This window comes from Hibiscus syriacus, unplaced genomic scaffold (genome assembly GCF_006381635.1).
Source record: "Hibiscus syriacus cultivar Baekdansim isolate YM2019G1 unplaced genomic scaffold, ASM638163v2 tig00003041_pilon, whole genome shotgun sequence".
In the NCBI taxonomy this organism is placed as follows: Eukaryota; Viridiplantae; Streptophyta; class Magnoliopsida; order Malvales; family Malvaceae; genus Hibiscus; species Hibiscus syriacus.
Window position 1 is genome coordinate 4,404,472 of NW_024061960.1, and position 25,068 is coordinate 4,429,539.

Consider the following 25,068-nt stretch of genomic DNA (forward strand, 5'->3'; position numbering starts at 1 on the left):
TTTGAAAAAATTATTGTGTTATATTTTAATTCATATTTTATTTAAATTATATTATTTAAATTATTTACGTTTATTTGTAAAAAATTTATTGCGTTATATTTTAATTCATATATTATTTATTTAATTAGGCTTATTTCAGTTTTTTTTTTTGCAGATATAAGATTGTCTCCCTTTTAAACTCTCAAAATGACGCGAATTTCAGCTATTGTTTACTATAATGGAGAAATTCGGGAAGATGAAACCAACGTTGTGTTCGTATCAAATCATTCTATATCCTTCAAGAGAAACATAACTCTTGAGGAGCTAATAATGAAGATTTCAAGGAAGGTTCATGTTGGAAGTACTAGAAGACTGTCGTCGCTTCGATATAGATTTCCAACATCAGTGTTTCTATTAACTTATATAACGTTCGATCTATCGAACGATGATGATGTCAAAATGATGGTTGATTCTCAAAATCATTATTCAGATGCCGATACGGAGATGAATGCAAAGTTTGTTGAAGTGTGTATTGTTCGGGGTATGTCATTTAGCTCCCACTATGGGCTGGCTCAACAAGCTGATCAAGTTGGCAGCCAAACTACTATAATGTGTAATGATTTTAACGCCATAATGGGAAATCTGCATCATGGTTCCATCCCATCATGTTCAATGGGAAGACATTCATCAACAACTCCTTACGATCTGTACCGAGGTGGGTCTACAAACAATACGTATGGCAATATCGCGTCTAGTTTAAGGGGAAGACATTCATCTATCAATTTCTTTGACCTAAATATGGAGATTCCCTCGAAGCATCAATTTGTGCAGTTTCCATTTGACACAATGGCTTCAAGCTCCAGGGGAGGCATTCTACTACGAGCTTCTTCAATGTCAATGTCGATATGCCTTCGAGTTCAAGGGAAAGGCATGCAAGTACCAGGTTGTTTGACTTAAATGTGGACAGCATGGAGGAACCCTCATCTCCACCAGAAGAATCACTTCGTGAGCCAGGTGTGAATAGTGCTGAGACTGGACTATTTGTTCACCTAGAATCACCGTAGTTCACATATACTCCGATGACGATGATGATGTAGATGAAGTTCCCACAAATGTGGTACATACTGAACCTCCAGTACACATGTATGAAGCAGACTATGGTGCAATGTACGAGCCAAAATTTGCGGATATGCCTAATCTCGGCGACTATGGATTTAACTCATCAATAATTAATTGTGGGTTATATTTAGGCATGGAGTTTTCAAGCAAAGAAGAAGCGATGATGGCAATAAAAAATTAAAATATTTTTTATTCTGTTCAGTCCAGAGTTGACTGCTCTACGACCAAAAAGTGCCACTATGTCCAACGTGAAAACTGATGCAATTGGATGGTTCACGTATCGAAGAGGAAGAGGAAAAACAATAAAAATGAATTAAAGTTATATAATGGTCATCACACATGTTGTGCTGGAGGGATCAACCAAGATCATCCCAACTTGGACTCCGAAATGATCTGCCAAGCCATCATGCCCATGGTAAAAGCAAGCTCTCATATAGCTATTGATGTGTTGATTTCAGCTATACAATCGCAGTATGGGTATCCCGTCTCATACAGAAAAGCATGGTTGGTAAAGCAGAATGCGATTAAAAACTTCACGGCAAATGGGATGCATTTTACAACGAACTACCAAGTTGGTTTAGGGTGGTGCGGAGGTTGAATCATGGGACAATTGTGGACTTCAAAACTTGTCATGCATATTATAATGATCGAGTTCTTCGCGATCGATGCCAATTCTACCAGCTTTTTTGGACTTACCCACAGTGCATTAATGTTGTGAAATACTGCCAGTCTGTGGTCCAAATCAACGGGATAATCTTGTATGGAAAATACAAGCAATTTTACTATTGGCAATTGTCCAAGATAGTAATCGCAACATTCTTCCAGTTGTTTTTGCCCTTGTTGAAGGAGAAGATACAAATTCTTGGTCTTTTTTCCTCCGAAACTTATGCTCACATGTTATCATGAGGGAAAAAATCTGTCATTTCAGATCACGGAACAGGGATCAAAGCAGCAATGGAGTCTTTGGGTCCAATGTGGAAACCACTCTATGTCCAACATAGGTACTGTATCTGACACATTGCTACGAATTATCATGGAAGGTTCAAGAAGAATAATGAACGCCAATTACTTGTGCGCATGGGTATGCGAAACTGCTATTATATTTTTCTTTCAATCATTTTCATTTTTTATAGAAACATAGTTAGTAAGTTCTACATTTTATGCTCAGGTTACGAACTACTACCTCAAACATTTGAATCCATGCTTTAAGATTTGCGGTTGAAGAACAAGGAAATGTACGATTACATCAGCCTCATCAATAAAGAAATGTGGACAAAAGCATATGATGGTGGATATCGATATAGAAACATGACGACCAACTTGGCTGAGGCAATCAATTCAAACTTAAAGGGGGCACGTCATTTACCTCTAACAACTTTAGTAAAAACGACATATTTTTATTTGGGAGCGCTTTTTGCGAAGCTCGGGGGACAAGCTCAAACATGGATGCAAAACAGTCATGTCTATCACCCTAGATTAGTTACAGATCTACAAAAAAGAATTGTTGCATCAAATGGAATGTCTGTAACAAGCTTCTCTAGAACGCATGAATTGTTTCGTGTCACAGAGATGTTGTGACCTCTTCAAGGGATTGAAGCTAACTCGTTAAAAGTAAATCTATGGGACAAATGGTGCGACTGTGGGTTATTTCAAGCTTTGACGTATTCATGCTCTTATATGATAACAACTTGCTTGTATACCCGTCAAGATTATAACCGTTTTGTGGATCTCGTATACCTACTATCAGAAGTGTTTAAGGTATACAAATTTGAGTTCCCCCATAGGTAATGAGAAAAATCCTATTGAGGTTCAAAATTGGCTTCCGATTGTACCAGATCTGACTTTATTGAGGGACCGTGGTCGTCCAAAGTCCACTCGAATTCATTGTGATATGGATATTCCATAAACATCTAGATAAAACAAAAGATATGGGCATTGTAGAAACCCAGGACACAGTAGAAAAACATGTCCATCTCTTTTGTCATCAAGTAACCGTTGATGAGAAACTGATGAAGTTGTTGTTTATCAAAGAATAGTTCTTGTAATTTAATTCACATTTACTTTAATTTCATTTCATTTGATAACCATTGATTAATTAAACAAGAAAACGATACAAGAAAACGATGAAGAAGAACCATTCAAAGTCAAATTATCCATTAACATTGATAAATATAAAGATTTGACATCTATTATCATTACAATTATTAAGTTAATGCATCTTTTATATTTATTTAAATAAATGATATTGAAACAACTTTATTAAGAAAAAATGAGATTTGTTTTGACAAAGCTATGGTTTATATGACACATTTTTATTGGTACAACGGGATTCGACGTTGATGTTATATGTGATTAAAATAAAGGAGATAATAGGTGAGAAACTTAAAAAATTATACGAGTTTTACTCTAAAAAGACATGACACGTGATATATATTAAAACACGTATTTGTTCACGTATATGCATGAGTCAATCGAACGACGATAACAAAAATTTGTTGATGTTGAATTATCGAAGACAATTATTAAATTTTATCAAACTAATATCAATTCGGTATTTTAATATAATTTTAAATACAAAAAACTTTTAAAAGACAATTTTCTTTGATACATATATTTACTATTATTATTATAAAACGATTAAAAACACTAAATGATTATCACCATTCGCTTGAATTAAGTAATAAACAAAATTAACAAAATAAATTAAGTATTAAATGGTAAATATTTAAAAAATTACAATTATTTGTCCAACAAACAATTAAATACAAATATAATAAAATATCTGAATATATCGATGTTTGCATCTTGAATGTGTTCTGCAGGGCGGTGGTTGTCTGTCCCGAGGAGGATTTCTTCTTATAACTTGTTCTGACTCCTCACTATCATCATCTTCGTCGTCATCAGGAGCAGATACATTTTGTTGATGAGGAACTGATGATGATGTAGCACCTCCATAGAATAAGGACCTTGGAGGTATATGAATGACTATCCCACCGCTCATAGAAAACAGGGAAAACTGAGAAAACACAAACATCGATGAGTGAGAAAAATGTACAGGAGGTGTCTGTGCGGTGGCCATTGGTAGTGAGGTTGGACCTACCAAATAACTAGCTTATGAACCCCAAGTTAGATCTACAAACATAGAACCATAATATCCACCAAGAGGGGTCCATAATATCCACCAAGAGGGGTCATATAACTATGTGGCGGTGGTGGCATCTGGTATGGGAACGACGGTAGCGACATCTGATATGTTGTGTACCCATATGAACTGGCTGCGGGGTATACATTGTTGTAGACGGTGACTGCTGTGAAGGTTCTGATGCTGCAGCTGACGACGAATCGGAAGCACTTGCTCTCCGTCTACGAGTCGGGGGATGATGGGGTTGTGACGGTGCACGTCTCTATCGACGTCGATGAATGCTCCATCCTCGTGCTTCATCGGAAAGCATGAACGATTTCCCGTTATTGTTGAACCACTCGTAATAACCATCTGCAACCGTCAAATGGTCGACATAAATGGGTTCTCTACGGGGAATGCGTCGACGTCGATCCTCCCATATCATAACCCACTCATAATGTTTCAGCAGCCAATCTACATCTTTTTTACCGCGTCGATCAGTGTTATGCAACTCTTCGAGATTTTGAGGTGCTTTCAGAATTGATTGTACAAAACCAAATTATCGGAGCACGCGATCAGTGGGGTGCCACTCGACAATCGCATAACATATCAGAGGGACTACTACCATCCAAACATCTAATGGGCCCCTTAACTCATGTGGGATGCAAATCCTCATATCACCATTACAATAAGAAGCCCAGTCAAACTAAAACAAATATATATAATTCTTATCAAAATAATAATCTAATTATATAACGATAATACAAAATATATTTTCAAACATTTAAATACATACCTCTGTGTCATCCTTCTGATCAATTAGTAGCCTCATTAATTCTAATTCATCAGGTAAATCCCGTTGATTTTTCCTGTTAATAGATCACCTATTCAAAGGAATAATTTTTATTATATACTAGATAAAATGATTAATATACGAAATCAGTATTGTAATTACCTCAATAATAGCGAGAATATGAACGAGTTCTTCACAATAGGACATAAAAAGGGCATGCGATACCATGCCCAATAGTGCAACAGAAGGAGACACCCACCGATAGCATTTTTCCTATAGTCAGTAGCTTGACACATTTCCCTATACAGGAATGCCAAAATTACCGAGCCCCAACTCAGTGTTCCAGCCAGATGAAAATCGGCGAGATACCGCAACCACATACAGTAAACTTGGTTACGCAATTTATCTGGCATCATCAACCCTCCTATCACCTGTAGTATGCATGCATGTGCATACTTTTTTACCTGATCCTCCGAGGTGTCCTCACTCAAATTCTTGAAATTTACATCCAAACAATTTAATAGAATTCGACCACTGTTAAAATTTGGTTGTACACCTCTTAGATATTCCTGGCACAATGAATTCCAGTTACCGTGTGCCACCCCTGAAAGCACATCTCCATCTACCTGAAGCCCCAAGTGCATGGAAACATCCTCCAACATAATCATGCACTCTCCGCACGAAAGATGAAATGTGTATCTCCGGTCTCCACCTCTCAACTAATGTAGAAATCAGGTTTGGTTCTATCTTACAGTGGCCTTCATATTTAGCTACGTAACCGAATCCAACCTAGACTAAATACGGCTAGACATGGGTTGGTATATCTAACTTAAGGTTGCGGATAAAATGATTTAATATGCGGTCGCTCTCCTAAAATTATTAATAATTACAAAATTAATATATAAATTAATAATAAAAAATTAAATAAATAAATTATTACTAATAATTTAAATTAAAATAGAATTTAAAAATGTTATCGTATCAACAAAATGTCTCGAGATATGATTTCCATCCAAACGAAGCAAACCGCATTCCATTTTATAACTGCAAAAAAATTAATATAAAATAATTTAATAAAATACTAAAATATTAATTTAGTGGAATATAATATAATATATTACCTTTTAAATAAAATTTGATCGGGGTTTATCTTTAAGAGAGTTTAGTTTTTGATATGGTTTGAGAGGATTTGAGTGGAAATAGTTGAGAGGGGGTATTTATAGGATGAGGATGGGGTTTGGGGGGATGGGTGGGAGAGTGTTAACGGTTGGGATTTAATTATGAAAGACGCGGCTCATGAACCGTGCCTTTCTGGCGCGTATGTCAGCTGACAGAAAGGTGCGGCCTATGCATTGCGTCTTACGCTGTTGTGGTTTCAGTTGGCGTAATGCGCGGTTCATAGGCCGCGCCTTTTAACACGTTGCGTCACATCAACATAAGACGCGGTTCATGAACCTTACTTTTCTACAAATGATGCTAAATCTATAATATTTTCTTTAACGATATCTGACACGTAAATAAAAAACATTATTTTTTCGGTAAATACGCCCTCTAGCGTACTCATAAGTTAATGTTTTTAATGAATTTGAGCAAGCCCTTTTTCGTTTTCTTTCTGCTCAGTAACAGCGCAACTCTGCAACAAAACAGTAAAAAAAGAACCAGAGAAGAAAAAAGAAATAAAGGCGAGACTTTCATTACTTCAGAATCTAGATTTAGAGTGAGAGAAAAGAAATGGGTATTTGTCTATTTTTGAAGGGGAGAGAATCGAAAGGCAAAGGTCCTGCATTTATAGCCCACGCTTGTATTAAAAAGAGAGTTCTTTGATCATTAACCACCGCCACTGCCACTACAAAAATATTACTACAACCTCCCCCTCGCTTCCTTCAAAATCAAAGTCTGTAAATTTACTTTGTTATTGGTAAATATTTAGTTATAATTATACCCATTTGAGCTAGCAACTGACACTGCCAACTCTCATTAGAGGATTTTTCTTTTCTGTTGTAGCTATTATACTTTTTGATTATAAAAATATCTTGGGAGGAGAGCTTCAAGATCTTTAATGGAGTTTTGCTTGAAATCTCATTTTCACTCTTTTGTACAAATTTAAATACCCATATGAGGTCCTGCAGTGAACATAATTATTGAATTCCACTTATTTGAACATGGGGTAGAGAAGATCCATGCTATGTCTTTCTCTTATCCATCTTTCACCATTTTTTTTATAAAATGGAGAAGACAAATACCAGTACTTTCACTTGGACACGGTTAAATTTATCTTTGATAATCATTAGAGATTAGTTTAGTATGTTACATATTTTGGGATGATAAGATTTGATAAAACCACATGTTTGATGGGTCGTTGAGAATGTTAACATCGACGACATGGACATGACAATGAAGGCAAGGGTCCAACTACAAGGATGTTGTTCTTATTGTGGCAACTGAAGCTGTGTGAAAACGATAAAAAAAATACAGGGTAAGTGCGATGGTGATTTTAGGTATCAAGCAAGTAGACGTGTTAGTTGCAGTGGTGGCGAAGCCTGCTTGCTAAATTGACAATTTTGTTAATTTGGGTTTGATTTATTTGATTTGTATAATTATTTTTAATTAATTAAAATATTCATTCAAGTTTAACTAATAATTTTGAATATTTTTTTCTTTACTATTATTATTTAATCAATGAAATCATAAAATCTTAACTTAATTGATACTATTACTTTATCCCGGATATGATTTTCAAAAGCTTCATGACCGTTGTTTAACATGATCAATAAAAATTATTTATTCTCCATTAGTCAAGATCTTCATATAGTCATCTTCGATTATCAAAATTAACAAAGAACTCCTATCATCTATGTACAACCCTTAACCCAACTACAATACAAAAATAAGACATGACAGATTTACATGACTTATCAAAGTAAAATTTAAGATTGATGATCAGATCTATTTAGTTAGTTGACCTACGAATAGCCATAATTATCTTGTGTTTGACACAACCCGTTAGGGTCATTATAAATATCTAGTCAAGCTGCAATCTAAATACCATTTCTCATTCATCTTTTTTTTTATCTATCATAAAAAACATCGATTAATATTTGTTCTTTCATCGGTCACAACTCTTCATCTAATTTAAAAAGAATAAACCATTAACAATTGATGAGACAAATTTATTCTCATCAATATTATTATAATAACATATAGAGTCTTAACTTGATACTATTATATGTTGGAGAAGAAAGCAACATATTTCCCTCCAATTAAATATCATAAACAACAAGTACAATGAAAGTTTCAAAGAAAAAAACCCTAGTACCAAACAAAAGGGCATCAGATTCATGGGTAACAATGCCAAGAACTGGGCAAATGGATTGTTGCCACCTGTACATTTGTTGGAGGGGAGGCCTAATAGTGTATAAGATTGAAATATTATAAAGTAGCTAAGAGTTGGAAATGGGAGAAAAGGCAAAACCAACAAAGCAAAGCACGTTTCAAACTTATCATTATGCCCATCTATATACTGTACTTGTAGACATTGTTATGAATTACACCCATATTTATCCTACCAATCTTGAAATATTATTAATCATATATGTTTGCGCAAAATCATGTTGCTCTTGTGTGTGTATTTTATGTATATACCAGTAACCACTGATATATATATATATAAAGGGTAAATATATTGGTAGTCCCTAAACTTTTAGAGGAATTATATTTTAATCATTAAACTTTTAAAACTTGTATTAGAGTCGTTGAATTTTTTATTCGCTTTCATTTCATCATTATCCTCCAATAATATGACAACACGTGTTATCATTTTAATTGTGGAGAGTTCAAGAAAATGTGTATAACTTTGGAGAGGATCAAACCAGAGATTTTAGAGAAGGGACCCAACACATAACCATCGGACAGAACTAAAAAGTTATAGTGATATTGAAAAAAAATATTTAAACTAAACTGAAGTTGAAATTAGTTTCATTTATTTTATGAAAATATATTAATAGTAACGTAAATATATTATATTATTTTGTACTTTATGTTACGATGGATATATTTTCGTGAAATTATATTTAATATATATATATTATAACTCACTAGTTTGACTTGTTGATTTGGTGTTGCATCCCTCCTCCAAGATCATTGGTTTGATATTCGTTAAAGTCATACATATTTCTTTCAAGTTTTCACCATTAAAATGATAACACATGTTGTTTCCGTTATTGGTAACAGTAGTTCAGCTAACGATAGTAATCGAAATGAAATAAAATTAAAAGTTTAATGATTTAAATGTAAATTTAAAAGTTTGATAACTAAAATATAAACATTCTAAAAATCCAGGGACTACCAAGGTAGTTTACTCTATTATTAATCATATCGTACAAGTTTCATGCAAAGCATCATTGATTCAATTGCATATAATATGATGATAGTGGACCTTTTATTTTTCACCCTCAAAACCCCAATTTACCCACTCGAAAATACATTTTTATTTATTCCTTTAAAATTTTTAGTGTAAATCAAACTTCATATCGTCTTCCGCAAGTAGTCTGTAGGTGGGAACATTGGCGATTTTCCTGATATATTAACGTTGAACAGTATATTTTTTTATCAGACACCGTTCAGACTATATTTCCCGATCTAACATTATTTGTAGAAAGGCGCGGCCCCTGCAACGTGCTTTACGCTGATTTGGTGCCACGTGGGGTAAGGCGCGTCCTCTGAAGCGTGTCTTATGCAAACATGGTATACACGTATGTACAGGGGGTATAGCGCGATGCAGGGGTCGCGCCTTACCCCAAAATCTGCCACGCGTCAATAAGACGCGGCCCCTGCGGCGCGCCTTGGGTATAATTACCCAACTACCCCGACGTTTCACACCCCAATCCCTCCCTATAAATACCCCCATCCTCAATCACTTTCATCGCACCAAATTCTCTCAACTTCTCTCAAATACTCTTATAATCTCTGTCTAAGGTATATTTTATTATATTTTTAATATTTGTATTTAATTTATTTAAGTATTTAATTTATTTAACTAATTTTTTTTACAGATATAAAATGGAAGACGATCTACTTCGCTCGGATGGAAATCATATATCTCGACACTTTGCTGATACGATAACATTTTAACGTTTTAATTTAATTTAAATTATTAGTAATTATTTGTTGATTTATTTAATGCATAATTATTAGATTGAGAATTAATTTTTGTAATTATTTAATTTTAGGAGAAAGACCGTGTATTAGATCCATTTATTAGGAATCTTAAGTTAGTGATACATAGCCGTGTCTTGCCATATTTAGTAGAGGCTGGATTCGGTTACATAGGTAGATATCAGGGTCACTGTAAGATAGAACCAGACCTTATTTTTGCCTTAGTAGAGCGGTGGAGGCTGGAGACCCACACATTCCATCTTCCGTGCGGAGAGTGCACAATTACACTTAAGGATGTTGCTATGCACCTGGGGCTTCCGGTGGATGGAGATGTGATATCGGGGATCGCGCAGGGTTCCTGGAATGATTTATGTCGGGATAATCAAGGACGTGTCTCGGAAAGTTTTAACTATGGTCGGATACCGTTAAATTGGTTAAATACAAATTTTCGGTAGTTAAGCGAGGACGCGTCAGATGATGAAGTTAAAATGTATGCACGAGCATGCATACTGCAGCTGATATGAGGGTTGTTGATGCCGGACAAATTGCACAACCAAGTTCATTGTATGTGGTTGCGACATCTTGTCGACTTTCGTCTGGCCGGATCACTCAGTTGGGGCTCGGTAGTTTTGGCTTTATTGTACAGGGAGATGTGTCGATCCACTGACTACAAGAGAAATGCAATCGACGGATGTCTCCTCCTGCTGCAGTCTTGGGCATGGTATCGATTGCCCTTTTTATGTCTCGTTGTGAAGAACCCATTCGTATTTCCGCTACTCTTGAGGTAATTATAAAACTGATTTCGTATATTAATCATTTTATATAGCGTATAATAAAATTTTTTTTCTTGAATATGTGGTCTACTGATAGGAAAAATCATCAGGAGCTACCTGATAATTTAGAAAAAATTAGGGTGCTCATCGATCAGAAGGCTGGCACACATGTATGAATTTAAATGTTTAAAAATCGATTTCAGATTATAGTTATATAATTAGATTATTATTTTGATAAAAATTATATATATTTGTTTTAGTTTGAATGGGTGCCATATTCTAATGATGATGTGAGGACGGTGATCCCACCTGAGTTGAGGGGCTCATCAGATGTTTGGATGGCGATGGTCCCTTTGATATGTTATGCGACCGTCGAGTGGCACTCCATTGATCGCGTGCTCCGGCAATTTGGTTGTTTTTAACCAATTCCGAAAGCACCTCGCAATATGGACGACTTGCATGCCACAGATAGACGCGGCAAAATCGATACAGATTGGCTGGTGAGGCATCATGAGTGGGTCGTATTATGGGAGGATCGACATCGGCGCCTTCCCCGTAGAGAGCCCATTTATGTTGATGACTTAACGGTTGGTGATGATTATTATGAGTAGTTCAACAGAAACGGGAAATCGTTTCTGCTTCCCGAGGATGCACGAGGGCGAACCTTTCTACGACGTCACAGAGACGTTCACCGACACAACGCCATCGTCCCCCGACTCGTGGACGGAGAGCAGGTGCTTCCGGTTCATCCTCAGCTGCACTAGCATGACCTTCACAGCAGGCACCGTCTATAGCAACTTACATACCGCAACAATATGTTATGTCGCCACCGTCATTCCCTTACCCGATGCCACCGCCGCCACCATCACCTGGTTTTATGACCCCTCCGCCGCCACCTTCACAAAGTTATATGACCACTCCTGGAGACTATTATGGGTCTATGTTTGTACATCCGACTTGGGGTTCATATGCTAGATATTTGGCAGGTTCAACCTCATCACTCATGGCCGCTGCACAGACACCTCCTGTACAGTTTTCACACTCAGCGATGTCTGGGTTTTATGAGTTTTCCCAGTTTTCGCAGGTCGGTGGGATAGTCAGTCATACACCTCCAGGGTCCTTATTCTATGGAGGTGCTTCATCGTCATCAGCTCCTCATCAACAAAATTTAGCTGCTCAGGACGATGACGACGAGGACGACGATGATGATGGTGATGATGATGACAGCGAGGAGTCACAACCAGTGATATGAAGAAATCCTCCTCGAGACCGAGAGCCACTGCCATGCGGAACACATTCGCGTCGCAGACATCGATAGATTTTGTTTTTTTATTATATTTGTATTTAATACTTTTTATTGTAGTTGTTTATTGGACTTTTTTATTGTAATTTTTATTATTATTTATCATTTAATACTTACTTTAATTCGTTAATATGGTTGGATTTATTTTAATTTATTTTGATAAATTTGTTGGACTTTTTGTTAATTTATTTTGCTTATTTTTGTTTATTACCATTTAATATTAGTTATTGAAATTTGGTTATCATTTACCATTTAATACTTATTATATCGTTAATATAAGTTATTTGTTAATATAACACCAACGTCTAATCTCATATAATTGTATCATTTTTTTAATCTTCATCAGCGGTTATCGAATAACATTAACTTGAAGTAAATGCAAATTAAAGTACAATAATTATTAATTGATAAACAACTACATCATTTCCTCATCAATTGTTACTTGATGACAACAGAAGTGGACATGTTTTTCTAGTGTGTTCTGGGTTTCTACAATGTCCACATCTTCTGCCTTGTCTAGATCTTTCTCGAATATCCATATCGCAATGAATTTGATTGGATTTTAGACGACCACGCTCCCCCAATAAACTCAGATTTGGTACAATTGGAAGCCAATCTTGAACCTCATCAGGGTCTTTGCCTATGTGGAGAACTCAAATTCGTATACCTTAAAAACTTCAGATAGTAGGTATACGCGATCCACAAAAATGGTTATAGTCTTGACGTGTATGCGAGCAAGCTGCTATCACATGAGAGCATGGATATTTTAGAGCTTGAAAAAACCCACAGTCGCACGTTCTATCCCTTAGATTTACTCTTAACAACACAACTTCAATCCCTTGAAGAGGTCGCGGCAACTCTGTGACACGAAACATTTCATTCCTTCTAGAGAAACTTGTTACAGACATCCTATTTGATGCATCAATTTTTTATGTAGATCTGCAACTAATCTAGGGTGATACACATGATCGCCTTGCATCCAGGTTTGAGCTTGTCCCCCGAGCTTCACAAAAAGCACCCCAAACGAAAATATGTAGTCTTTACCAAAGCCGCTACAGGTAAGTGTCGTGAACCCTTTAAGGTTGAATTGATTGCCTCTACCAAGTTGGTCGTCATGTGTCCATATCATATTCACCATCATATACGTTTATCCACATTTCTTTATCGATGAGGCTGATGTAATCGTATCCTTCCTCATTCTTCACCCGCAAATCTTGAAGCATTGATTCAAAGATTCGAGGAAGTAGTTCGTAACCTGATCAAAAAATGTATAACTTACTAACATGATCAAAATGATCGAAAGAAAACAAACTACATCAGTTTCACTTACCCATGCGCACAAGTAATTGACGCTCATCATTCTTCTTGTATCTTCCATGGTAGTTCGCAGCAATGTGTCGGAGACAATACCTATGTTGGACAAAGGGTGGTTGCCACATTGGACCCAAAGAATTCATTGCTGCTTTGATCCCAGCTCTGCGACCTGAAATGACACAGATTTTTTCCCTCGTGATAACATGTGCACGTAAATTTCGGAGGAAAAAAGTCCAAGAATCTGTATCTTCTCCTTCGACAAGAGCAAAAGCAACTGGAAGAATGTTGCGATTTTCATCTTGGACAACTGCCAATAATAAAACTTGCTTGTATTTTCCATACAAGAAAGTCCCGTCGATCTGGACCACAGACTTGCAGTATTTGATAGCATTAACGCACAATGGGTAAGTCCAAAAAACCCGGTAGAATTGGCATCGATCGCGGAGAACTCGATCATTATGGTATGCATAGGAGGTTTCGAAGTCCACAATTGTCCCAGGATTCAACCTCTGCACCAGCCTGGAAGTTCGTTGTAAGATGCATCCCATTCGCCATGAAGTTTGATAATGGTATTTTGTTTTGCCAACCAAGCTTTTTTATAGGAGATAGTGTACTCATACTGCGATTGTATAGCTGAAATCAACATAACAACAACTATATGAGAGCTTGCTTTTACCATGGGCATGATGGCTTGGCATATCACTTCAGAGTCCAAGTTGGGATGATCTTGGTTGACCCCTCCAGCACAACATGTGTGAGGACCGTCGTATACTGTTAGTTCCCATCTGTTCTTTTTCCTCTTCCTCTTCGATACGCGAACCATCCAATTGTATATGTTTTCGCGTCGGACACAGTAGCATACATATTTTTCTATCGTGGAGCGGTCGACTCTCGATTGAACAAAATTAAAGATATTGTAATTTTTTATAGACATCATAGTTTCTTCTTTGCTTGAAAACTCCATGCCTAAATATAACTCACCATTATTTATTGATGAGTAATATCCATAGTCACCGAGATGAGGCATATCCGCAAATTCTGGCCCATACATTGCACCATAATCAGCTTCATACATGTGTGCTGGAGATTCAGTTTGTGCCACATTTGCTGGAACTTCATCCACATCATCATCATCACCGGAGTTGAATTGCGGTGATTCTGGGTATATAAATAGTCCAGTCTCAGCACCATCTGCACCAGGCTCACGAAGCGGTTCTTCTGGTGGAGATGATGGTTCCTCCAGGCTCTCCATATTTAGGTCGAAAAACCTACTACTTGCACGCCTTCCCCTTGAACTGGAAGACATATCGACATTCAGATCGAAAAAGCTCACAGTCGAATGCCTCCCCCTGGATCTTGAAGCCATCGTGTCAAATGGAAACTGAACAGATTGTTGCGTTGATGGCATCTCCATATTAAGGTCAAAGGGATTTGCAGATGAATGCCTTCCCCTTGAACTGGACGAGATGTTGCCATACAGATTGTTCGTCGACCCATCTCGGTACATATCGTAAGGAGTTGCGGATGAATGTCTCCCCATTATGGCATTAAAATCATTACACATTACTGTCGTCAGGCTGTCAACTTGATCAACTTGTTCAGCCAGCCCATAGTGAGAGCTTAATGATTAACCCCGAACAGCACGCACTTGAATAAAATTTGCATACATCTCAATATCGGCGTCTGAATAATTACTTTGACCTTCAACCATCATTTCAACATCATCATTGTTCAAAAGTTCGAACGCTGTATAAGTTAATGGCAACAATGATATTGGAAATCTGTACTGCAACGACGATATTCTTCTACTACTTCCAACATGAATCTTCCTCGAAATCTTTGTTATCAGCTCCTCAAGAGTTATGTTTCTCTTCAATGATATTTTAACACGCTAATTTGATGCGAAAACAACGTCGGTTTCATCTTCTCGAATTTCTCCATCATAATAAACAATAGCTGAAAGTCAAGCCATTCTTTGAGTTTAAAAGTGCGGCAATATTATATCTGGAAAAAAACAACTGAAACAATGCTGATTAAATAAATAATATATGAACGAAAATATAACACAATAAATTTTTTACACATAAACGTAAATAATTTAAATAATATAATTTTATATTATTACATGTATCACAAAACTATTTCGACGTATATTCCCGCTTTCTAATTTTACAAACACGAAAATTAATTGACAACAATTAGTATAATATTTTTTCAAATAATCATAATAAACAATAAGTATAATAAAAAAATTTATCACAAAATTACCTTATAACGAAAACTCGCACGAACTTCTGAATTAAATATGAGAAGATTGTTGGATTGTTGTATTAATTTTTTTCTAATCCAGAGGAGTTGTGAGGAGTTACCCTGGGGAAAGGGTATTTATAGTCGGGAAAAGCTACAAGACGCGGTACCTGCACCCGCCTTACATAATTATATCAGATAAAGCTAAGGCGCGGCCCCTGCCCTGCGCTATACTCCTAGGTGGCCTAAGGCGTGCCCTCGGGGCCGCGCTTTACACACGTGTATACCATGTCAGCATAAGGCGCGCTTCAGGGGGGCGCCTTACCCCACGTGGCACCAAATCAACGTAAAACGCGTTGCAGGGCCGTGCCTTTCTGCAAAGGGTGTTAAATCGGGAAATACAGTATGAACGGTGCCTGATCGAGAAATATACTGGTCAACGGTGATATATCGGGAAAATCACCGGGAACATTGGGATGTTGTTAAGCTATGAAAGGGTTTAGGTCAGAATCTATAGCCATAAATAGGTGGAAAATGAGTCATGTTCTGGTGGGTAAATGTCACTTGTCAATGGCCATACCATTATTTGCTAATTTTACTCTTTAACCTCTTTGATCCTTTTCTCTTGAAATGTAACTATCATAGCCTTTAATTATCAGGGGAAAAAATTCAAATATAAAATTACCCTTAAATTTTCGAGGGTTAATTGAGGTACATATGATTTTATGTTAGGGACGGATTTCTAAAATTTTAAGAGGATATGAATCTATAAAATTATAAGCAACGAAAAATATTCAATAGAAAATATAAAAATGATTTAAAACTTTTAAGTGGGACGACTACCCCAACCGTAACCCTCTGTCTATTTGACCCAAAAGGTACAAATGACTAATTTGATGAAACTTGCTAAATTCAAGGGGGATCAAAGCACAAATATTGAAAGTTTGGAGACCCTGAACTGAATTCTGAAAAGACAGTACGACGTCGTTTCTTACTGACCACTTCTATAAATATAATCTTAACCCTAAACCCTATTTCGTTGCCTCGCACATCATGTTTTCGCTTGAAAAAAAATATTCAAAAGGAGTTTTTTTTTTTATCAATTTAAATCCTTCAGTTCCCTTGTAACTAATATTTGATTTTGTAGATACTAACAGTGTTAAAGCATCAAATGGCTCCAAAATGCAGTTTTTGGTTTGAAATTGACTCACTGAAATTATGTTTGGTACCAGGAAAATGGGTCTCTTTTGTTCGTCTGAGTAATTGCAAAGCAAAATGATGAAAATAGTTTAAAACCCGAATTTCCCGTGTGGGAATCCCATTCCGGGTCTTCAAAGTTCTCTGATTGTTTTGCAAGATTATGTGTTTTTGTTCAATTTATAGTGTACAAAGGCGGGTTGGTTTTAATTCCATTTCTTTGTTTGGGTATGTGAAGCAAAATGAGGAATCTTTTTAATGGCTGAAATTGGTGTGGAGTTTCCGTATCATTTAATGGTCTTCAAAGTTCTCTGATTGCTTTCACAGGTTAGAATGTCTTTGTGGTATGCTTATAGCTAAAGAGTTGCTTCTTTTAACCTTTTGACCGTATCTTTTTTACATTTGGTCCATTGTAGTTTCATGTATGAGCAAAGTTTCGGGCACCAAAATTCATGTCTGATTTGTATTGCAATATTTCAGGCTATACGAGCATGGTGCGATAGAAATGTTTCTTCTTTGTGTTCGTTTAGCTGCACTTGCAAATTCCTAGTGACTGGTGCAGCAGAACTGGGAAGAACACTTGATCTCTCAAGTCATAACTTGCATCACTGAAAGTAATTTAAGTAAATGAATCGAGATTTAATGAAAAATGCTGACTTTGGGTTTGTTTGTTTATTTTTTAGGGTTTTATGTGGTGTTTGTATTCATTTGTTATTTTTTAGGATTTATGTTCGATTAATTTTTTTATATTGAAGTTTTGTTTATTTATTTATTTTTTACGATGTTTTTGTTTGGTTTGTTGAGCTTTGGTGATTATGTTTGTTTAATTGCGAATATGTTTTTTTAGGTGTCGTTTAGTTTGCTGGAATGTTTTTGAGGGAATTAGAATTTGTGAATAAATTGAAATCTGTCAGGAATTAGAATCCAATTCTATATTCTGTTTGGTTGACCAGAAATTGAATTGGAATCTACTTTTATATTTTGTTTGGTTTATAGACATGTCAGATGAATTTGATTTCAGTAGTGTAAAATGACATGATTGACCTTTTTTTTGTTGCTTAATTTTAGTTTGTTTTATAAATTACATCTAGTAATATATTATAAAATTTTTTAAAAAAATTAAATTTTAATTTTATTGATTGATTGATTATTCATTTTAATAAATTATAAAAATCATGTTAATAAACATCACAAGTTAAAATTATTTCAATTTGGGTTAGGTCGAATTTTTGGTCCACCCGATCCGACCCGAGAACAAGGAAAACTCTATCTGAGACTAGACTCGACCAAAATAAAATTTTACCCGACTCGACCCGACTCGAATATATGAATTAGAACCCGATCCGACTCGAAATAATAAAAAAATTATTTTTATTTAATAAAAACAATGACTTAATTGGAAAAAAATATATAGAAGGATATTATTGTAATTATTTCTAAATATATAAGATAAAATTATATATTTTTTGGGTCGGGTTGAGTATTTTTCACCATAAACCCAACTCGACACGATCAAAATAAAGTTTCACCTGACCTGACTCGAATATATGAATTAGAAATCCGACCGACCCGACCTGAAATAATAAAAAAATTATTTTTATTCAATAAAAAAAGTGATTTAATTAAAAAAAATTATATATAGAGGGGTATTATTGTAATTATTTCTAAATATATAAGGCAAAATTATATATATTTTCGGGTTGGGTATTTTTCACTGTAAACCCGAAATCGACCAGACTCGAATATCACACTTAAAAAAACCGATCCGACACGACCAAAATAAAGTTTCACCCGACTCGAATATATGAATTAGAAACCCGACTCGAAATAATAAAAAAATTATTCAATATATGAATAAGTTACTAAAAGATTGATGAGGGTAGTATGGTCAAATTTCAATTCCCTCCAACAAGGGAAGTGAATTCTATCATTGGAATTGAATTCCATCATAGAATGGATAGAATTCACTTTCTCTCATTTGATGGAAAGTTGAAGCTATGAAGGATTCTAATTCCCTTGGAATGAACCAAACATGGGAAAGTGGTGGAATTGGATTCCAATTTCCCCTAATTCTAATGGATTCATGCCAACCAAACGCAACTTTAGTGTTTACATGGTGAAATTACATCACTATCCTTTTAAGTTTTTTTTAGGTATAACAGTTTGAACTCTAAACTTTACTTTATGTTTTATGTAGTCTTTATTTTTATTAATATTTAAAATGTAAAAAAAGAAAGAACGAAAATGAGAATGTATAAACGAATTTTTAAATAAGTTTATTTGTGAATATAAATAAATTAAATATATATTTATTTGTATTTGTTTGTTTATTAAATAAAAAACTTTATTTGTATTCACGAATAATTAATTGAATGCTCTTTTTTATTTATAGCTGTTATGTCATTTTTGTATGCTTAAACTAAAATTTAGCATCTAAATAATATATTTTATTTACTTTAAATACTTCAATTATTTTTTGGTCAAAACAAGTCCTTAAATGTGTCTTTTTGGTCAAAATACCTTAACTATTTTTTGACCAAAATAAGTCCATAAAGTATGTCTTTTTTATTTTAAGCCCCTAAATTAGTATCTAAACTATGCCTTTTTTATTTTAAGCCTTTTTTTATGTTTAGTCAAATTGGCTTTCAATTGCAAATGTTTTGGTAAACAATTGGATAATTGATTTGTGCTCGAACAAGATTGGAAGGTTTAAGTTACACATGGAAACTATCTTGCTGCTCGAGATTAGAAATGTTACAATGATAAAAACAAGATAGCTGAAGGAAAGAATTTGAAGGCAGCACAGCTCTGATGTGATTCAGTTTCCTTTAAAGGCTGTTGGATTTGATTTGTTAACTTTTATCTGCAGGGAAAAACTACATAGGACTTGGCTTTGCGCCATTTGAAGAACCTTACTATTGAATATGACAACCATTTGTGAGGCTTAAGCAATACAACATCATGGAAATGGGTTCTGATTTTGCACAAGGTCCTACAGTATAGAAAAAAAAAAAAGAACCTTTCTTAGACCTCAAACTAAAATCCAGAGATTTGTTCATTTGTTTTGTACTTTTGAACCTGACCTCCAACAGCTTGTTGGAAAAGTTTTGCAAATTGTGACTCATTGCAAGTGAATATAACTTGGGAGCACTGGCTTCTCATTTCATTCTCGATAGCATGTCTGTCATTATCTTAAATCAAATCTCTTACAAACCTTTTTCCTGTAATCGAGCACTTTTATTGGTGACAAATTGTCTCACTAACCGGATGATGGGAAGAGGGTTCTCTAAATGAATGGCATGCCCGCAGTTGGGAACCACAACCATCTGATGGAGCTTGCTCATTGCATCGTCTCTATCATGGTCAATTTCGTGCCACATTTTCTGAGCCACCAATTTGAATTTCTCATCTTCCTCTCCAACAACGAGCATAAGAGGTGTCTTGCAATGCTTCAAGTCTTCCCATAATGACCTATGATAAAATGAAAAATGGGAAGTTAATGATGTGCATTTACAAGTTCAATCACTTTATAAACAGAACTGATGCATGGCTCTTTCATTCTTACCATGGACTTTGCATTAGAACTTTAATAAAAACATTTGCTCTCTCACTAATAAAACATGGGACTATCAACAAACTTAAAACTCTAACTAAAATGATAAACCGAAAAATAAATGAATAAATAAAAGGGCTTACGGTTGTCTTCCAGAGCTCAAGTCAGATAAAACTCTTGCAAGACCTTGCAAGTCATTGTGCAGTGATCGTCTAGAGACAATTTGATTAAAATTGGGATGTCTTCTCAAGCTGTTCAATGGATATTAGCATGGGGGCGAAGAAAAGTTCTAGGCTGCTATAAAATCACTTTTAAGAAATGCAGCAATAGAAAGATAAGAAAATCACCTCTTCCACAATCCTCCAGAATACCAAGTGTTTAGAAAGAGCTGTAAACCATGGGTCACAAGAGAACAAGCTTTCGAGTCGTCTTTAGCCCTGCGAATTTTTCTTGCGACCGCATCTTCTAAACCAGGACTTCCCGATAATATAACAGCCCCTTCAATCTGAACAGATTTGCTATCATCAATAATGCAGATACAATTATTTAGTTCAAAGACAAACAGTATCTAGCACTCCATGAATGTACCTTATCACCAAATTTCAGCGCCATGTACAAAGCAATCCTTGCTCCCATAGAATATCCAACAAGAGTAACTTTACCAGGAGTTATGTGTTCAATTAATTTAAACATCAAATTGGCCATTATCTCGATTGACAATGTTGGTTGCAGTGCAGCTTTGTCATCAGCGCGATTCTTTATCTTTGTTTCCCCATGGCCAGGCAGGTCAACTGAAATGCATCTTGCAGATTCCGAGATAGCATGCATGATAGGAACCCATTCTTCATTAGTCCCAAGAAAACCATGAAGAAATAGAATTGTACTATCCTGCATCAGTGAAGGTAAGGTGTGGTTAGCACTCGATAAGTGGGCACTGCATCACTCTACAAGCAATAGCTACACTATGTCTCAAGCATTCTTTTGTGCATCGACCACAGAGAAATGCATTCAAGAAAAAGGGACAGAGCAAAAGAAAGAACATAGATGTTATCAAGTTTCTCACATTATTTCTTTGACCAATCTCTTGTACGTTGATGGTAAAAGAGAAATCATCCGAATCCAGAGCTAGGTGATATCTTAGGACCTTTTGGCCAGTAAAGGTTCTAAGGATAAAATTGTGGTTCATTTGAAATTTATGCAGGAGATGGGTAGCATCAGCAACAGATGCTTCTATAAATCCAGTACTTGGATTGCGTTCAATGCCGAGCAGATCAGTTGTTACATCTTCTTCAAGCCAGCGAAATGTCCCAAGACCATGAGCAACAGAAGAGACTAGGTTATTATTCATCAATTTGCATGTGTCAGCATTCTGCCAATCCAGATAACAGGAAAACAATATATATGCTGACAAAGCTAGGCCACTTTCAAATGCAGCACTAATAACGGCCAGCTTTCCTTGTCTTTGTGCCCACCGTGCAATTATTGCAGCCCTTTCAAATCCACCAATTACAGTTGGTTTAATGACCTAGAAGGACAAATAAAACCAATGCAGATCAAGATCATAACCAAAAAGTCACTTCGAATTGAAAGCTCTTCATAAATTGTTATGCTTTAAAAGATGCACAAAGAGTAGTTTCCTATTATCAAAGCCATGGTGTGCATCCTCCCATTTGTAAGTTATGCTGGTAAGTGGGACCCATTTAACCATATAAACATAGCTTATATCAGAATCATGCTGCTCTTGTCAATGACGATTGCAATTATGATTTATGATGATTGCAAGAAAGAGAATGATGGATACTTGACAAAATAATGCTCCTGTAAAGTTAGAAACAAGATCATTATAGATATTGGCTCTCCAACTTCTCATGGATTAGCTTAATTACTGATTATTGCTTCCAAACACATGAGCTTCCTAACATGTTCTCTAGCATATATTCTGATACAAAAAACTTCTAAGGAAAGTGCTTATCGCCATGGTTCTAACAATGTGATTGTGCAATTCTAGACATTCTTACAGTTTGGCCGGGTAAATTTAAGTATAACAGTTGAGGTTTAGAAAGAGTAATTCAACTTGATCAACCAACAATACATGAAGTATGCCACCAAGACTGAACGATGCATGCCCTGTTGATTTAATAAACGATGATTTAGTGCCACTCACCAAAGCAACTATTCCCGGGTGATTATACTTGACAAGCATATTCAGAGGATTTTCTGGGCTGTTATCAATAGTTTCATCCAATGCCACAGGTAAGCCACTTTCTTCACAGAACCTAATAATATCAGCCTCATCTTGAACAGGCTCCTGAAATATATAGATGTCAAAGTCAGAAAAAAAATCCAAAACCTGTTTCGTAAACCAATAACACAGTAATCCATTTGGGACCAATGAAGGAGAAAAGCAGTCATGTTTATCAAGCTTTCTACAAGTTTTACCTCAATATATTGCAGGTTAGAATCCTTCACCAAGAAGCCAAATTTAATGGCTTGCTCATATGTCCAACTACGGTTGGCATCAACACGAAGTTCAATGTGGCAACCGACCTTCTTTCTTACTTCCTGTATGACAGCAGCATCTTCAACTGGATCTGCCCTACGTGCAACCTTTTGTAGAAGAAACAAGTTAAGATAAAACTTAAAATGTTAAAATAAAAAAAAATACAGACTCAATAATACTAATCAGATGCTACAATAACAGAAAAAGAAACCAGTTAAGATAAGAGAATTGCAATATCAAAAGCATAACCACTTAGGTCTAATGCACCTTTATCTTAATTGCTGTAAACCCTTCTTTGACAAGATCAGTAGCAATACAACCAACTTCTTCTGGAGTACCACTACTATCAAGAAGAGCACAAATACGAACACTCAGTGATTTTTCAGATTTTTCTTCATTTCTTTCCCTCAGAGGATGAAGTATGTTCAATAAACTAGAACCTTGGCTCATTGCTATAGCATTGAGGATTGCCATCTCCAAACCACATCTGACACTTGGAAAGAGTGAACATGCCTGTATAACAATAATTAAATAAGCTAAGCATAGAAGATCAGGATCCATTAAATTTTTTTTAAAGATAAACGCACCTAGGAGGAAACATTAATGTTTTTTACCCACATTTTCCTTTTTACATCCTGCTTACTAGATACACATTTTACTAACAAAAAGTGGATAAATTTGCCTACCGGAATTCCTAAAGTTTTCCATATCCAAGAAGAAAATGAACTCTTGAGCATTGGTAGAAAATAATTAATGGAAGCTCCTTCAGTTGCATGAAAAAGAAAACGAAGTTGCTCTTCAACATCTAACAGATTTTCTTGGCAAATTTCAAGAGGTGCAACCTGTTAACCAGAGTAAGGCAAAAATAAATAGGACTGAACGGTAGCTTGCCCAAGAACAAGGGTGACAGAAGATAATGGAAAACAACAGGTTAAAAAAATATAATAAATATTCAAGAAAAGGGAAAATGAGAAGTTGACAATAACATACAAACTTATAAACAAACAAATAATGAATTTAACATAAACTAACCTCTCCATATCCAATGCTTCCATCTTCAAGAATCAAAGACAAAATAAAACCTTCTCTATAAAATCTGGTGCGGTCATGATCAAACACTCTTGAAGTAGGTGGAGCACAAAGCCGAATTCTGGAACCATATAAATTTGAAAAATTTATACTAAATAATCCCCGTAACTGATAAAGTTAAGGAAGTTTCAAATCTAGTCTTCTTACAAAAACAATACCTATAAAGAGAATAACTAGTTGATTTGATTTTGTAGTGGCAATCTTGTGACATAGCTTCTGGAAGAGAGAGTTTCGAAACGAAACCCAAAGCATGTTCAGCTGCTCGGCAAGCAAATTTTCTTATATAACTAATAAACAGAGAAAGATATGTCAGCATATCGACCAGGTATTTACCTGTTAACAAGGAAATCATAATTGCTAAAGAATCCTTGAAACCTAATTACCTGTGGAAAGTGGCATTAGCATCAATGGAGCTCTCAACTTCAATGACACAATCTGTGTCTCCTTCCTGTGATGAGAATAAAGCCTCGTGTAGTTCCATTTTCGTTTTTACTTCCAAATGCTTCACCCTGTGTATTTAGCATCAAATGATAAGTTTCCAATGGAAAAACTTAGTGAGGAGGCTAACGTAGATTGCAATTTAAGTAAATAATATGCTACAGAAAAAGTCAAATTAGTTTGTAAATGGCATTTAACATTTCTGTTGTTGAGATATTTGGCAAGCTGTAATCTTCTAACAAACCATTTAATGAAAAAATACACTAGTACGAAATGGTTCAGAGAGGATAGATATGGTTGCAGAGGAATTGCAACAGATTTTGAACCTCAAAATGAATTTATAAGATTAGAAACCTAAAAGTACATAACTCTTAAATATATTTTCCCTCAACAAAATGTTTAAACAGATAAGATGTATTAGGCATTAAGCTGACACAGACCTGATACATTCCAACTTACAGGTAAATTCTCTACTTTTAATATAAACC

The 25,068-nt window shown here is 35.5% G+C and overlaps 2 protein-coding genes and 2 non-coding genes across 4 annotated transcripts in view; 2 read left to right on the top strand and 2 right to left on the bottom strand.

Annotated features, from left to right (window-relative positions):
- Window positions 1–4,297: 4,297 nt before the first annotated feature.
- On the bottom strand, window positions 4,298–5,680 carry LOC120168122 (protein MAIN-LIKE 2-like). The gene is made up of 3 exons (XM_039176957.1): window positions 5,175–5,680; window positions 5,016–5,088; window positions 4,298–4,591 (listed from the first exon to the last, which is right to left on the bottom strand). Exons 1-3 carry the CDS (start codon window positions 5,678–5,680, stop codon window positions 4,298–4,300), a joined length of 873 nt encoding a protein of 290 aa, XP_039032888.1.
- Window positions 5,681–17,072: 11,392 nt separating this feature from the next.
- On the top strand, window positions 17,073–17,153 carry LOC120174203. Its single transcript, XR_005521146.1, has one exon. It is a non-coding gene; the product is annotated as a small nucleolar RNA R160 (small nucleolar RNA).
- Window positions 17,154–17,206: 53 nt separating this feature from the next.
- Window positions 17,207–25,068, bottom strand: part of LOC120173346 (protein PHYLLO, chloroplastic-like) — a 29,942-nt gene continuing 22,080 nt past the window's right edge. Inside the window, exons 17-29 of the mRNA XM_039180542.1 lie at window positions 24,526–24,651; window positions 24,301–24,429; window positions 24,086–24,203; window positions 23,740–23,895; window positions 23,321–23,566; window positions 22,993–23,160; window positions 22,718–22,861; window positions 21,617–22,078; window positions 21,142–21,441; window positions 20,901–21,058; window positions 20,697–20,804; window positions 20,236–20,471; window positions 17,207–17,262 (exon numbers count right to left, since the gene is read on the bottom strand). Coding sequence (XP_039036473.1) covers window positions 17,207–17,262; window positions 20,236–20,471; window positions 20,697–20,804; window positions 20,901–21,058; window positions 21,142–21,441; window positions 21,617–22,078; window positions 22,718–22,861; window positions 22,993–23,160; window positions 23,321–23,566; window positions 23,740–23,895; window positions 24,086–24,203; window positions 24,301–24,429; window positions 24,526–24,651 — 2,407 coding nt within the window. The remainder of the gene's footprint in view (window positions 17,263–20,235; window positions 20,472–20,696; window positions 20,805–20,900; window positions 21,059–21,141; window positions 21,442–21,616; window positions 22,079–22,717; window positions 22,862–22,992; window positions 23,161–23,320; window positions 23,567–23,739; window positions 23,896–24,085; window positions 24,204–24,300; window positions 24,430–24,525; window positions 24,652–25,068) is intronic.
- On the top strand, window positions 17,237–17,320 carry LOC120174195. Its single transcript, XR_005521145.1, has one exon. It is a non-coding gene; the product is annotated as a small nucleolar RNA R160 (small nucleolar RNA).